The 16,051-nt window shown below is 32.6% G+C and overlaps 2 protein-coding genes across 2 annotated transcripts; both read left to right on the top strand.

Moving 5' to 3' along the window:
* Positions 1–717: 717 nt before the first annotated feature.
* On the top strand, positions 718–6,065 carry LOC111638918. Its single transcript, XM_023384692.1, has 9 exons — positions 718–739; positions 889–1,119; positions 2,127–2,336; positions 2,407–2,523; positions 2,591–2,861; positions 2,938–3,517; positions 3,609–3,695; positions 3,772–5,140; positions 5,228–6,065. Exons 1-9 carry the CDS (start codon positions 718–720, stop codon positions 5,872–5,874), a joined length of 3,534 nt encoding a protein of 1,177 aa, XP_023240460.1. The 3' UTR covers positions 5,875–6,065.
* Positions 6,066–10,449: 4,384 nt separating this feature from the next.
* On the top strand, positions 10,450–15,973 carry LOC111638920. Its single transcript, XM_023384693.1, has 9 exons — positions 10,450–10,471; positions 10,621–10,851; positions 11,859–12,068; positions 12,139–12,255; positions 12,323–12,593; positions 12,670–13,249; positions 13,341–13,427; positions 13,504–14,872; positions 14,960–15,973. Exons 1-9 carry the CDS (start codon positions 10,450–10,452, stop codon positions 15,604–15,606), a joined length of 3,534 nt encoding a protein of 1,177 aa, XP_023240461.1. The 3' UTR covers positions 15,607–15,973.
* The last annotated feature ends 78 nt before the right edge of the window (positions 15,974–16,051 follow it).

A 16,051-nucleotide genomic window follows, 5' to 3' on the forward strand; every position in this document is an offset into this window, starting at 1 on the left:
GAGTGCAGAGGTAGGAATCGAACCTGGGATCATTGACTTCAAAAAAGAAAGACCCGGTAAACGCACTTAGTAGAAACAACAATTGGACTTTTGGAATCGAAACCTCCATCAATTCAGATGGTGATGTTGACCTGAATACTAAGAAATGACGACTAAAGAAAATACATTAAAATACAATTGGCTCTGTATATATTATCAATAAAATCAATTCTTTATTTTATTATTATTTAAGATTTTATAATAATAAAGTAAAGAGTTTAAATGATTAAATATTTATTCGATAATAAAAAAAAACAAAACAATTGTTTTACGTAAAAGTATCGTAATGATTTCCTTGAATTATCTAGAAAATAAAATAAAATAAATGATTTAAAGTTTACGATCTTTCATTTATGTATTATTGGTGGTTTACTTTGTTTCTTATCCATTATCTAACGTACTGTAATAAAACTAGAAGTTGGGGACTATATTGTTAGAGAAGAAACTCTCTCTCGTATTATAAACAATTTCCTCTCTAGAGTTCTTTCAACAGCATCATTCATGTTAAAATAAAACAGAGAAGAAGCTAGTGTCACTTAAAGAGCCCGATCATACCCCCTATCCGGGCATCCCCTCAGGGGATAATTTAGATAAATCATGTCAATGTGGTAAATCCAACATAAGGTCCAAGTGTGTTTTGTACCTTTTCGCCCCCCAGGGATTTATTGTCAGTGATGAATGGCCGTATTCAATTGCGTTGGTAAAATGCGACTGGCAAAAGCTTAAAGAAGAAAATTTAAATTTTAACTTAACTCTAGAAATTTTATTTTATTTTTATTTATTTAAATATATATATATATATATATTTCTAATTGTTTTATTTTTATTTTATTTTATTTTTTCTTTCAGATTGTCTCCATCTTCAACTTTATCGTGATAGTAAAGACAAATGTAAAAATGGACCCACTAAAGCATCTTTATCTCTGGAAGGTTTTTTGGGGATGGAAACTGGGTTTACCTTGGATAAAGAAAGTAACACCATGGCTCTCATTTGCTCTGAAGTTGTTGTTATTCTTGCGTTTGATTCTAGAGAGCTGTTGATACAATGGCAAGTTAAAATTCGCTCTAATTTAGTTGAAGGTATGATATTCATTTTTTTCTATTTTTTTCAGATATCCAGACTCTCTCTCCTCTCTTTCTCTCTCTCTCTCTCTCTCTCTCACACACACACACACAAATTTATTAATTGAAATCGCTTCAGAATATATATATATATATACTTTTTTTATTATCTAACTAATTAAACTTTTTACAATCGAAAAGTAAAAACGAACAGTTAAATATAAATTAGTGTCTGGTTTTTACCAATATTCATCTCTTCGCTGACAAGAAAAAACGAAATTGAAGTTAGAAATCCTCTAGAGAAATGATACCGAAGAGAAAAATTCACCAACGTTGGTCAATTAAGTGATGTCGCAGTTGACTGCTCAACCTCTCTCTCTCTCTCTCTCTCTCTTTCTCTGTTGATAATTTAACAAAAATATAATCAGCAAAGGCATCTGATGGAATGTAAAAACCTCAACTTCAACTCATGGTTTTGCACTTTAGTAACAAGCATAATATGTCTTCATTAACTTTCATTCCTGTCAAAGCTTCTTCTTCTTTATGCACAGAAGCCTCACAGAAAAGACGATCTCTCAGGGGTCAGAATTTCTTTCTTGTCAAGAACTGCTTCTTTTTTTTCTCTTCTATCTTGGTTTCTAATCGTAATTAATTTCTCTGTAGGGTTAATTTAGTTTTTCTTTCTACATTTTGGCTTATTTTATCCTCTCTACTTTAATAATTTTTTTTGTATGTTTGCATTTGTTCTTACTGTCCACATAAAAAAAAGAAATCAATTTAGAATTTGACGATAACTGATATATAGAAGGTTTTTTTTTTATTAATGTTACGTGTATTTAACAAAAAGTTTATTTAAAATTAATCTAAGGTTAGTTTTTATTTAATTTCTGTAATAATTTTAAATTCTTTTGTTGATTTTCTGTGTAATTAATCTCAAGATAGAGAAAAGTAACCTTTAAAACAACCATTTAAAAATTGAATTAATTATATTAAGATGTAAAAAAATTACTTTACAAATCTTCTAGATCAACAATTCTTAGTGCAAGTGAGCCATGTACCAGTGAAAAGTAAAATAGCGTGTGGTCCAGCAAGACTTCATCTTCAAGATTACGCTTTCTGTTTAACATCTAATGTACCACCCAGATTATTAGGTACATGGCCCATCAAAGAATTAAGAAGATTTGGAGTGGTGGATGGGAAATTTTGTTTCGAAGGAGGATCACGATGCGGGAAAGGTAAACGATGTGTTTTCTTATCAATAAAACTTCATTAGCTAAAATTTTAATTATTGTAACCTTATTAAAGGAGAAGGGGTTCACGTATTACTAACAAATCAAGCGGAGGAATTGGCACAAGCTTTCGAACTAGCATCGAAAGGAAAGTTATTAAGAAAAAGAAAGCTACCTTTAAGAAAGCATTCCGGTAAGTTAGATGAGCAAATTAAATTTTCATTTTAATTGGTTAAACATCATTAAATATTAATTTGCAGTAATGGAAAGTTCTACTTGCGGTTCGAGTCATCCCAAGTATTATAAGAATACCGAAAGTTCAACAAATAGAGTTCAAAACAAAGATAACTGCGATGCATGTTCGGTGCATTTGTCAAGCGAGAAGAAAGAAGACACGTATATGCCTCGAGCCCCTTGCAGCGAACATTATAGATGGATGGGATCAGAATCGCAAAGTGGAGAAAATGATGAAGTGTCTCTAACTTTACACAACTTCCATCTGCCTACTCAGAGATATTCAATTTTCGGCAGGTTAGTAATTTTCTTTGTAATTCGTCGAACAAGTAGTATAACAAGAAGGTTAGATTTACAGATTTAACTATGTTAGCAGGTCATTATGTCATTGCTCAAAGTGTGGTAGACAGTATTACAGGAGAGACGGTATGCCAATTAGTGAGAGAGCTACTGATAATGAAGGATTTACTCCGAAGTGGACGATGGACTTAGCCGTCTTAACGCAATCACAGCATCCCAGAAATCCGCCTAAGGACAGATCATCAATGTGTTCTCAGAGCAGTGCCACTAGTAGCAGTAGTAGTGGTACCGCTTCCTCCGATTACTCTGTTCCTAGGTCGTCAGCTGACGGATTTTACGACCGTCCTCGTACCATGCACCATTCTGGTACGACGCCACCAAAAAGTCCAACTAAAGTACACCAAAGTGCTGGAGAATGTGTTTGTCAAAGATGTAGTGGAGAACGATTACCCGTCATATGTTCTTGCTGGAGCACATTGCCTGTATCTGTATTAAGGGTATCCGAGAACGTGACAGATGCTAAAGGTCAAAGTAGATCACCCTCACCTAAAAAGCCAACACATAAAGAAGATCTACCTTCCTGTACATGTAGGATAAATCCTTATCTTCACTACGCCGTTCCCAAAAATGTCTTGTGTCGAACTAACTGGAGAGTACGTAAATAAATTTAATTACGTCTTTAATATAAAGCGAATTCCTTTTTCCATTCAAATCTTTATTATCCTTCTAATCATATATTTTTAGGATAATTTTTCGGAATTATCAGATGCCAACCAGAGTAGAAGAATATCCACAGCTGGTGAAGATTACGACATTCCAAAAAAGCTAAAGGTAGAATAAATGCGATAATAATTTTATTAAAACATTATATTCTTTTAAAATTTCAAATCTTTTTATTAAAAAATAGGAAAATAAATTGGAAGGAAGGACCGAATCGGAAGATAATGCACATACGTGTGATTGCCATAAGATTATGTTATGGAAAAAAAACTCGTCGGAGAGTGGTTCTTTCGTAGCTGTTCCACTTTTATTAGATCGATCGTTACCGTGTGTTACAGAATCAACTAATAAACAACGTAGTAACATCAAAAATACTTGCCACGCTTGCACTAACGTGCGCAAGGAAGACGAAGGAAGAACTTCTAATCCGGATTACGCTAATATGAGGTTCATCGAGGCTCTGAGGTTGTACGAAAACGTGTGCTGCATCGTAACTCCGAGTAAGAATGATAATCAGAAGGAGCCAAATAAACTGATCTCGAAAACTCTACCATTGTATAAAGATTCCCGAGGTAATTGGCATTGCCCGGGATGCAGAATAGCTAGAAGTAAAGGAGAGACGAAAAGGAACGTTGCAAATATTTACGAGATAATGTCTTATTCGTCTAGCGAAAAAGACGATGATAATTACTTAGAAATGCAACCGGTGTATTGGGAATCTTCCAGTAAAACCGAAATCTCTAAAGAGGAATCGAAATCGGATTCGGAAGCCAATGTCGATGCGAAAAATAATACCGAATCTCTACCTTTAAGACCTTTTATGCCGTTTTTGTTGCCGTGTCAGAAGAAGAAATCGGGTGAAGAATCGGAGACAGAAGATATAGAAATTACAGAAGAGATCCAAGGAAGATCAGTCAGATCGAATTCTTTAGGAGATTTAAAGAAAAAAGTGTTATTAAAATCCAAAGACTCCAATGAAAAAACAGAAGGATCATCTTCGGTAGACGAAAGTAATTTCCAAATAATGGGTAGCCCTAAATTAACACCTGTAAAAAAGCACACGTTATTGTCCAAATTAACTTTAAGATCGAAAGAAAAATCGTTCAGTACCGACGAAATATCTCCTCCGTCTTCAGTTCCATCCACACCAAACAATATGTTCCTTGAAACATTACATAAATATCCGTTCCATAAATCAGCAGATTGTGTTCAATTAAAAGAAAACTTTTCGGTATCCGAAGAGGATCTTACGATAGATCACGACAATTATCATTCTAGAGATACCGACGGGAGAGCCGTTATAAAGAGATCTTCTAGTGCACCCTGTAAACCCAATACTAAAATTAAATCGAATTCTTGTGATTCTGGAATATCCACAACATTATCTAGACGCGTAGAAGTCACGGGTGACGATAATAAGTATTCTAACGACGAAAGTAACGTCGTATCTACTGATTTAAAATTATCATCTGGTAATGCGGATCAGATACAGCAATCTTGTTGCCACGTTCAGGCAAAGGGATTAGAAGGTACCTCTAAAGCTTTACTGGTAACAGGTAAATATTTTAAGCTAGTTTTAAAAGTTTTAATTCAAAAATCATCGCCATTTTTCTTTGTTTTCTTTTATTTCTTTTTTTTTTTAGAGTGTCGAAGATGTCATCACTTTCTCACGTCTCCGGAACACTTTCTATTATTGGATACCGGAGCGACAGCCAGCAGCAGTTCTTCTTCGGATATCAGTGATTACATCGAAACACTCTCACTCTGTTCTAGAAGTAGTAGTAGCAGTGGAAGTAGTGATTACATGAGGGCCGCCGACGTATTCGGCACGAAAGGACCAGTATTTTGTACTAGCGCCCTGAGGCCAAGATCCGGGAAAGAATATCACATGGTGGATAGATTAACACTACACGACACGGGACAGTTTGTCTTTGCCACACACGATAAAACATGCCCAAATTGCGAGGCACAAGAAGTCGTAGACGTTAAAGAAGGTACTAGTTGTAAGACTAATTCACCTTCTCCCGGTTACGTAAGTTCTTCACCGGGTAATTTAGAATGCGTATGTTCACCCTCTAGTCAGCATCACTTTGTTTTCCCCAAAGACGATAAAGAATTGAATTATCTTCAAGTCAACGTGGAAGATCAGGAAACATCGGGAGAGATACCAAAATATGGGATGGTGCAATACGCAGTTATAGACGTGCTGGCCACAACAGCTGCTCAAAAACTATGTAGCGAGAGAGCCCACGAGAGACAGGAAGCAACGGACGAAGAAAGCAATCCTTAATTATCATCATCATCATCATTATCATCATCATCATCATCCTTTAATAAGTAGAATTTAGATTTAATGAATCGAAGATGTTTACATTTTTTTCCGAATCCCAGATATATATATATATATATACATCCATACATACATACATACTATTCTTACACGCATGATTCTTGTAGAGCACCAAGTTTTTCTATAGTATAAAGTCGATATTGGTGCTTTTATTAAGCCTTTTACTCTAATAATAATAATATAAAATAATTGGAAAAAATATATAAATACACACACACACGTACACACGTTTATATATATATATATAAAACAGTTTTTGGAGATTGATTTTTCATCATTTTACTTCAAGTTTGGCTAATTTTTCACGGTATTTTTTTTAATTATTTTTCAGAATTATACGCTTAATAAATCTTTATTTTACAGTTTNATATATATATATAAAACAGTTTTTGGAGATTGATTTTTCATCATTTTACTTCAAGTTTGGCTAATTTTTCACGGTATTTTTTTTAATTATTTTTCAGAATTATACGCTTAATAAATCTTTATTTTACAGTTTTACTGAAAAGTAAAATAACCATTTTTCTCCTTCAACACTTTTTTTTTATATTATTATTTAGTTTTTACGAGTTATTCGGAAGCTGAGGATGAGGATGAGCATCTTCACTCTCTACATCTATATACACTTCTGGATGATTTATACGAGATAAAATAGTGAATATATCATCATCATCGCATACCTTTATACATTTAATATTTACTATCATCCTTTGTATCTCTTTTTTTAAAAAAAAGAATATATTTAATCTGATTTTTACGAGATTTTCCAACTTTATGTGAGAATTTCAAATTGTCTCTTCGATAAGTATATTGAGTAAATGAAAAATTTTTAATTCTTTTTCTATTTTTGAAACGTGCAGGGTGAAGAAAAACAATAAAATAAAGCAGAAAGAGGAAAATAAAATGTTTAAAAAAGTTAAATTCAAGAGAAGCTTTTTGTTTTCTAATCCTCTATTCAAACAGATTTAGATCAGAAACATTTACATTGATTGCGCTTAGAAAAATAGAATTTTTCTTACAAAAGAATCTTTCTAATTACGTAAATGGAGTCGATTCTCATTGATACTGTTGTTAAAGAATAAAAAAAGTACTGTATATAGGTATATATATTTAGTGAAAGAAACGTTTTATCGATGATTATTTTATTGTAATGGATACGAAACATAGTTTTGGTCAAAGTTAAGTGAGAGATAAAATAATAATCATCAGTTTTGTCTTATAATTTGTTAAATTTTCTGTAAATTTTAGCTTTTAAAAATAAATTTACATGCTTATAATTAGAATTTATTCCGACAAAAATACAATAATAATCTCATTAGTAATAAAAAAAAAGAATTTTTCTTTACGTAGGATGAAAAAATCCATAACTATACTCCTTTTTTTTGGAAAAAAATGATGTTTTACAGTTAAAAAAATTTATTTTTCTATAATTACAGAGTCCAAAGACTTATTTTTTAAAAAATTTCCCTTAAATTTAAGAAAATTTCAAGGGAAAAAACTCGTTTTCTTTACGTTTACAGGGAAAATTCCCCGAAAAATCTGTACAGCAATTGAAGCTTTCTACGTTGAATGTATAAGGGTATTTCGACTCTATCATTAGTTTATCCCGGTTTCATTGACGATATTTGCCTAGTAAAGATGGAGGACATTAAAGACAAAGTAAAAGGGGGGAGAAAAAAAATTATTTGAACAACAGGGTATTTATGAGGTAAAGTCATTATGGGTGACAAGTGACTTTGTTGGTCATAAATGATGACTGAAAAGGTAATAAGCGTAAAATTTCCTCTTCCAAACACCACCCTAAAGATATAAATCACTTCTTATTCTCTGGGGATAGTTTTTTCCTCATTCTTAACTTTGAACTTCAAAGCATTGCCCTAAGTGCTATTCATCTTCATATTGCTTTGCTTATACGTCAATGTGCGGTATCTTAGCAACTGTTGCTAAGCAACTAAAGTGTGAAAAGATACTCGGGTCCGAAAAGTTGATTAATACACTTATCATATATCTGATAAGAAGTGTTGATAATATATTTTTTTACATAGGACAAGGCATTAATTTTTCTGCTTCCATCTCGCAATTGCACTTGTATATCAATTCCCTCTTTTTTTCCCTTTCTTTTAATATATCTACAGACCCGTTTAAGGTGTTAATAAATCTCTAATCAATAACATTTATATCAGGAAATTTTTCATTAAATAATTTAAATAAATGCTAATTTTTTTCCTCCTGCTCCGAAAGCATCTTTGATTGATTTTAAAGATCATTTAGCTTCATAACTTTGAGTGGTTAATCTACAGAAAATATTAATTTTTTTTAATATTTATTTCTTAAAATAACACTATTAATACGATTTTCTTCTAACTTTTCTTCACATTTCTGCTGAATAATTAATAAATAGAACGTTATTAATTACGAAAAATTAATAATTTTTTTTTTGACGTCTTTCTTCCATTAAAAGAAGAAAAAAAATCGACATTTCCTCCCTTAATTCGTTATAAATTTTCACATAAAAATATTTAAATAACGTGTAATTATTATGTAAAATAAATTTTTAACACGTCTCTTCTATAAATTAAAAGAATATTCATACCCAAAAGTCAACTTATTCTAAACTCAGTTTACAAATAAATATAGAAACGATTTATTTTAACGTTTTACACAAGAATAAAAATCATTTCTAATCTATTTTTAGAGACATATTTACATACAGTTTTAATATTTTCCTTAGTCAATGTTAAAATATTAGCAAAAGAATAAGAAGAAGAACAGTTATAAATGATGGAGGAATAAGTCTTAGACACGTGTTTTTTTTTTTGGTTGGTTAGAAAACGAATTTAAATATGAAAGGAAAAAAAATCAAGGAAATTTTCAAGTTTAATAAATGAAGCAGAGTTGTTTTATATACTCCGGGAGCATACCTTGTAGGTAAAATAAATCTAGAGCATTACCTTCGGCTACGGGATTAAAAAGACAGGAGATAAAAGGTAAGCGTCAGGAAATGGGGATAGACTAATCTACAGAAGTGCTAACACGTTTGGTTGTATATTCTTATCATTTTTACTCTAACAACCAATATTCGTCACTACATCAATTTGTATTATCTAAATCTTACACAGTTTCTTGGCTATTATATATATAAAAAAAAGCTATAGATTACTTTAGGTGCTGAAACTGTGAAGCTGTCACTTTTTTCCCATCAACTATTGATGTCAATAAGTTACTTTTTGACATGTTTTCTAAAAGATTTACAACAAAGAAAGATTTTTATATTATTGAACAAAATTTAATACAATATATCAAATGAAATATTAAATGAGAATAGATTTTTTTTCTTTTTATTTTTTTACTCTTACCCCTCCCCCATTTTGAACAATAATGAAAACTGACAAAGAGGATAAAATAATAATTCTTAAGATTTAATATTTTATTTGATATGTTGTATTAAATTTTGTTCAATAGTGCTTATTTTTTATATTTTTTTTTTTCGTTATTTTCTTATCGGGTTTCTTTAAAAATCTATCTCGACGAGGACAGTTTGCTGCTATAGCAACAAATTCAATTGAATGATTTGTTCTTACGTAATAATAAACAAAGCACGTTTTTTTGGAGGTTTCTTCTTGTTTTTCTTTTACATAAATCGATAAATTAAACATATATCAAAGTATCGTAGCGATAAATATATATATTTTATTTTCTTTTTGTTTAATTTAAGAAAATGACTATTGGAAACTTTAACGCTGTTACTATTGTATTGGCAGTAAGCCAGATCACACAACATGTTTGGCATAAGTGAACGAGTGCAGAGGTAGGAATCGAACCTGGGATCATTGACTTCAAAAAAGAAAGACCCGGTAAACGCACTTAGTAGAAACAACAATTGGACTTTTGGAATCGAAACCTCCATCAATTCAGATGGTGATGTTGACCTGAATACTAAGAAATGACGACTAAAGAAAATACATTAAAATACAATTGGCTCTGTATATATTATCAATAAAATCAATTCTTTATTTTATTATTATTTAAGATTTTATAATAATAAAGTAAAGAGTTTAAATGATTAAATATTTATTCGATAATAAAAAAAAACAAAACAATTGTTTTACGTAAAAGTATCGTAATGATTTCCTTGAATTATCTAGAAAATAAAATAAAATAAATGATTTAAAGTTTACGATCTTTCATTTATGTATTATTGGTGGTTTACTTTGTTTCTTATCCATTATCTAACGTACTGTAATAAAACTAGAAGTTGGGGACTATATTGTTAGAGAAGAAACTCTCTCTCGTATTATAAACAATTTCCTCTCTAGAGTTCTTTCAACAGCATCATTCATGTTAAAATAAAACAGAGAAGAAGCTAGTGTCACTTAAAGAGCCCGATCATACCCCCTATCCGGGCATCCCCTCAGGGGATAATTTAGATAAATCATGTCAATGTGGTAAATCCAACATAAGGTCCAAGTGTGTTTTGTACCTTTTCGCCCCCCAGGGATTTATTGTCAGTGATGAATGGCCGTATTCAATTGCGTTGGTAAAATGCGACTGGCAAAAGCTTAAAGAAGAAAATTTAAATTTTAACTTAACTCTAGAAATTTTATTTTATTTTTATTTATTTAAATATATATATATATATATATTTCTAATTGTTTTATTTTTATTTTATTTTATTTTTTCTTTCAGATTGTCTCCATCTTCAACTTTATCGTGATAGTAAAGACAAATGTAAAAATGGACCCACTAAAGCATCTTTATCTCTGGAAGGTTTTTTGGGGATGGAAACTGGGTTTACCTTGGATAAAGAAAGTAACACCATGGCTCTCATTTGCTCTGAAGTTGTTGTTATTCTTGCGTTTGATTCTAGAGAGCTGTTGATACAATGGCAAGTTAAAATTCGCTCTAATTTAGTTGAAGGTATGATATTCATTTTTTTCTATTTTTTTCAGATATCCAGACTCTCTCTCCTCTCTTTCTCTCTCTCTCTCTCTCTCTCTCACACACACACACACAAATTTATTAATTGAAATCGCTTCAGAATATATATATATATATACTTTTTTTATTATCTAACTAATTAAACTTTTTACAATCGAAAAGTAAAAACGAACAGTTAAATATAAATTAGTGTCTGGTTTTTACCAATATTCATCTCTTCGCTGACAAGAAAAAACGAAATTGAAGTTAGAAATCCTCTAGAGAAATGATACCGAAGAGAAAAATTCACCAACGTTGGTCAATTAAGTGATGTCGCAGTTGACTGCTCAACCTCTCTCTCTCTCTCTCTCTCTCTTTCTCTGTTGATAATTTAACAAAAATATAATCAGCAAAGGCATCTGATGGAATGTAAAAACCTCAACTTCAACTCATGGTTTTGCACTTTAGTAACAAGCATAATATGTCTTCATTAACTTTCATTCCTGTCAAAGCTTCTTCTTCTTTATGCACAGAAGCCTCACAGAAAAGACGATCTCTCAGGGGTCAGAATTTCTTTCTTGTCAAGAACTGCTTCTTTTTTTTCTCTTCTATCTTGGTTTCTAATCGTAATTAATTTCTCTGTAGGGTTAATTTAGTTTTTCTTTCTACATTTTGGCTTATTTTATCCTCTCTACTTTAATAATTTTTTTTGTATGTTTGCATTTGTTCTTACTGTCCACATAAAAAAAAAGAAATCAATTTAGAATTTGACGATAACTGATATATAGAAGGTTTTTTTTTATTAATGTTACGTGTATTTAACAAAAAGTTTATTTAAAATTAATCTAAGGTTAGTTTTTATTTAATTTCTGTAATAATTTTAAATTCTTTTGTTGATTTTCTGTGTAATTAATCTCAAGATAGAGAAAAGTAACCTTTAAAACAACCATTTAAAAATTGAATTAATTATATTAAGATGTAAAAAAATTACTTTACAAATCTTCTAGATCAACAATTCTTAGTGCAAGTGAGCCATGTACCAGTGAAAAGTAAAATAGCGTGTGGTCCAGCAAGACTTCATCTTCAAGATTACGCTTTCTGTTTAACATCTAATGTACCACCCAGATTATTAGGTACATGGCCCATCAAAGAATTAAGAAGATTTGGAGTGGTGGATGGGAAATTTTGTTTCGAAGGAGGATCACGATGCGGGAAAGGTAAACGATGTGTTTTCTTATCAATAAAACTTCATTAGCTAAAATTTTAATTATTGTAACCTTATTAAAGGAGAAGGGGTTCACGTATTACTAACAAATCAAGCGGAGGAATTGGCACAAGCTTTCGAACTAGCATCGAAAGGAAAGTTATTAAGAAAAAGAAAGCTACCTTTAAGAAAGCATTCCGGTAAGTTAGATGAGCAAATTAAATTTTCATTTTAATTGGTTAAACATCATTAAATATTAATTTGCAGTAATGGAAAGTTCTACTTGCGGTTCGAGTCATCCCAAGTATTATAAGAATACCGAAAGTTCAACAAATAGAGTTCAAAACAAAGATAACTGCGATGCATGTTCGGTGCATTTGTCAAGCGAGAAGAAAGAAGACACGTATATGCCTCGAGCCCCTTGCAGCGAACATTATAGATGGATGGGATCAGAATCGCAAAGTGGAGAAAATGATGAAGTGTCTCTAACTTTACACAACTTCCATCTGCCTACTCAGAGATATTCAATTTTCGGCAGGTTAGTAATTTTCTTTGTAATTCGTCGAACAAGTAGTATAACAAGAAGGTTAGATTTACAGATTTAACTATGTTAGCAGGTCATTATGTCATTGCTCAAAGTGTGGTAGACAGTATTACAGGAGAGACGGTATGCCAATTAGTGAGAGAGCTACTGATAATGAAGGATTTACTCCGAAGTGGACGATGGACTTAGCCGTCTTAACGCAATCACAGCATCCCAGAAATCCGCCTAAGGACAGATCATCAATGTGTTCTCAGAGCAGTGCCACTAGTAGCAGTAGTAGTGGTACCGCTTCCTCCGATTACTCTGTTCCTAGGTCGTCAGCTGACGGATTTTACGACCGTCCTCGTACCATGCACCATTCTGGTACGACGCCACCAAAAAGTCCAACTAAAGTACACCAAAGTGCTGGAGAATGTGTTTGTCAAAGATGTAGTGGAGAACGATTACCCGTCATATGTTCTTGCTGGAGCACATTGCCTGTATCTGTATTAAGGGTATCCGAGAACGTGACAGATGCTAAAGGTCAAAGTAGATCACCCTCACCTAAAAAGCCAACACATAAAGAAGATCTACCTTCCTGTACATGTAGGATAAATCCTTATCTTCACTATGCCGTTCCCAAAAATGTCTTGTGTCGAACTAACTGGAGAGTACGTAAATAAATTTAATTACGTCTTTAATATAAAGCGAATTCCTTTTTCCATTCAAATCTTTATTATCCTTCTAATCATATATTTTTAGGATAATTTTTCGGAATTATCAGATGCCAACCAGAGTAGAAGAATATCCACAGCTGGTGAAGATTACGACATTCCAAAAAAGCTAAAGGTAGAATAAATGCGATAATAATTTTATTAAAACATTATATTCTTTTAAAATTTCAAATCTTTTTATTAAAAAATAGGAAAATAAATTGGAAGGAAGGACCGAATCGGAAGATAATGCACATACGTGTGATTGCCATAAGATTATGTTATGGAAAAAAAACTCATCGGAGAGTGGTTCTTTCGTAGCTGTTCCACTTTTATTAGATCGATCGTTACCGTGTGTTACAGAATCAACTAATAAACAACGTAGTAACATCAAAAATACTTGCCACGCTTGCACTAACGTGCGCAAGGAAGACGAAGGAAGAACTTCTAATCCGGATTACGCTAATATGAGGTTCATCGAGGCTCTGAGGTTGTACGAAAACGTGTGCTGCATCGTAACTCCGAGTAAGAATGATAATCAGAAGGAGCCAAATAAACTGATCTCGAAAACTCTACCATTGTATAAAGATTCCCGAGGTAATTGGCATTGCCCGGGATGCAGAATAGCTAGAAGTAAAGGAGAGACGAAAAGGAACGTTGCAAATATTTACGAGATAATGTCTTATTCGTCTAGCGAAAAAGACGATGATAATTACTTAGAAATGCAACCGGTGTATTGGGAATCTTCCAGTAAAACCGAAATCTCTAAAGAGGAATCGAAATCGGATTCGGAAGCCAATGTCGATGCGAAAAATAATACCGAATCTCTACCTTTAAGACCTTTTATGCCGTTTTTGTTGCCGTGTCAGAAGAAGAAATCGGGTGAAGAATCGGAGACAGAAGATATAGAAATTACAGAAGAGATCCAAGGAAGATCAGTCAGATCGAATTCTTTAGGAGATTTAAAGAAAAAAGTGTTATTAAAATCCAAAGACTCCAATGAAAAAACAGAAGGATCATCTTCGGTAGACGAAAGTAATTTCCAAATAATGGGTAGCCCTAAATTAACACCTGTAAAAAAGCACACGTTATTGTCCAAATTAACTTTAAGATCGAAAGAAAAATCGTTCAGTACCGACGAAATATCTCCTCCGTCTTCAGTTCCATCCACACCAAACAATATGTTCCTTGAAACATTACATAAATATCCGTTCCATAAATCAGCAGATTGTGTTCAATTAAAAGAAAACTTTTCGGTATCCGAAGAGGATCTTACGATAGATCACGACAATTATCATTCTAGAGATACCGACGGGAGAGCCGTTATAAAGAGATCTTCTAGTGCACCCTGTAAACCCAATACTAAAATTAAATCGAATTCTTGTGATTCTGGAATATCCACAACATTATCTAGACGCGTAGAAGTCACGGGTGACGATAATAAGTATTCTAACGACGAAAGTAACGTCGTATCTACTGATTTAAAATTATCATCTGGTAATGCGGATCAGATACAGCAATCTTGTTGCCACGTTCAGGCAAAGGGATTAGAAGGTACCTCTAAAGCTTTACTGGTAACAGGTAAATATTTTAAGCTAGTTTTAAAAGTTTTAATTCAAAAATCATCGCCATTTTTCTTTGTTTTCTTTTATTTCTTTTTTTTTTTAGAGTGTCGAAGATGTCATCACTTTCTCACGTCTCCGGAACACTTTCTATTATTGGATACCGGAGCGACAGCCAGCAGCAGTTCTTCTTCGGATATCAGTGATTACATCGAAACACTCTCACTCTGTTCTAGAAGTAGTAGTAGCAGTGGAAGTAGTGATTACATGAGGGCCGCCGACGTATTCGGCACGAAAGGACCAGTATTTTGTACTAGCGCCCTGAGGCCAAGATCCGGGAAAGAATATCACATGGTGGATAGATTAACACTACACGACACGGGACAGTTTGTCTTTGCCACACACGATAAAACATGCCCAAATTGCGAGGCACAAGAAGTCGTAGACGTTAAAGAAGGTACTAGTTGTAAGACTAATTCACCTTCTCCCGGTTACGTAAGTTCTTCACCGGGTAATTTAGAATGCGTATGTTCACCCTCTAGTCAGCATCACTTTGTTTTCCCCAAAGACGATAAAGAATTGAATTATCTTCAAGTCAACGTGGAAGATCAGGAAACATCGGGAGAGATACCAAAATATGGGATGGTGCAATACGCAGTTATAGACGTGCTGGCCACAACAGCTGCTCAAAAACTATGTAGCGAGAGAGCCCACGAGAGACAGGAAGCAACGGACGAAGAAAGCAATCCTTAATTATCATCATCATCATCATTATCATCATCATCATCATCCTTTAATAAGTAGAATTTAGATTTAATGAATCGAAGATGTTTACATTTTTTTCCGAATCCCAGATATATATATATATATATACATCCATACATACATACATACTATTCTTACACGCATGATTCTTGTAGAGCACCAAGTTTTTCTATAGTATAAAGTCGATATTGGTGCTTTTATTAAGCCTTTTACTCTAATAATAATAATATAAAATAATTGGAAAAAATATATAAATACACACACACACGTACACACGTTTATATATATATATAAAAAGACGAGATCGTGTTGAAGAACTCTTCATAGAATCATTTATTAGTTTATGATCTAATCAAGGAGGAGAAAAAAAAAATCAATTTCTATAAGAGTTCTTTTTTTTAATAATAAATTAATTTATTATACTTATAAATGG

This window comes from Centruroides sculpturatus, unplaced genomic scaffold, assembly GCF_000671375.1.
Source record: "Centruroides sculpturatus isolate CEXI.00-Female unplaced genomic scaffold, Cexi_2.0 scaffold1073, whole genome shotgun sequence".
NCBI lineage: Eukaryota > Metazoa > Arthropoda > Arachnida > Scorpiones > Buthidae > Centruroides > Centruroides sculpturatus.

Bases quoted from the DNA above. Each gene is read 5' to 3' on its own strand.
- LOC111638918 (XM_023384692.1), top strand. From the start codon at position 718: ATGGCCGTATTCAATTGCGTTG. The intron at 3,518-3,608 runs GTACGTAAATAA...ATATATTTTTAG, and splicing joins TGTGTCGAACTAACTGGAGA to GATAATTTTTCGGAATTATC. The intron at 3,696-3,771 runs GTAGAATAAATG...ATTAAAAAATAG, and splicing joins ACATTCCAAAAAAGCTAAAG to GAAAATAAATTGGAAGGAAG.
- LOC111638920 (XM_023384693.1), top strand. From the start codon at position 10,450: ATGGCCGTATTCAATTGCGTTG. The intron at 10,472-10,620 runs GTAAAATGCGAC...TTTTTCTTTCAG, and splicing joins GGCCGTATTCAATTGCGTTG to ATTGTCTCCATCTTCAACTT. The intron at 13,250-13,340 runs GTACGTAAATAA...ATATATTTTTAG, and splicing joins TGTGTCGAACTAACTGGAGA to GATAATTTTTCGGAATTATC.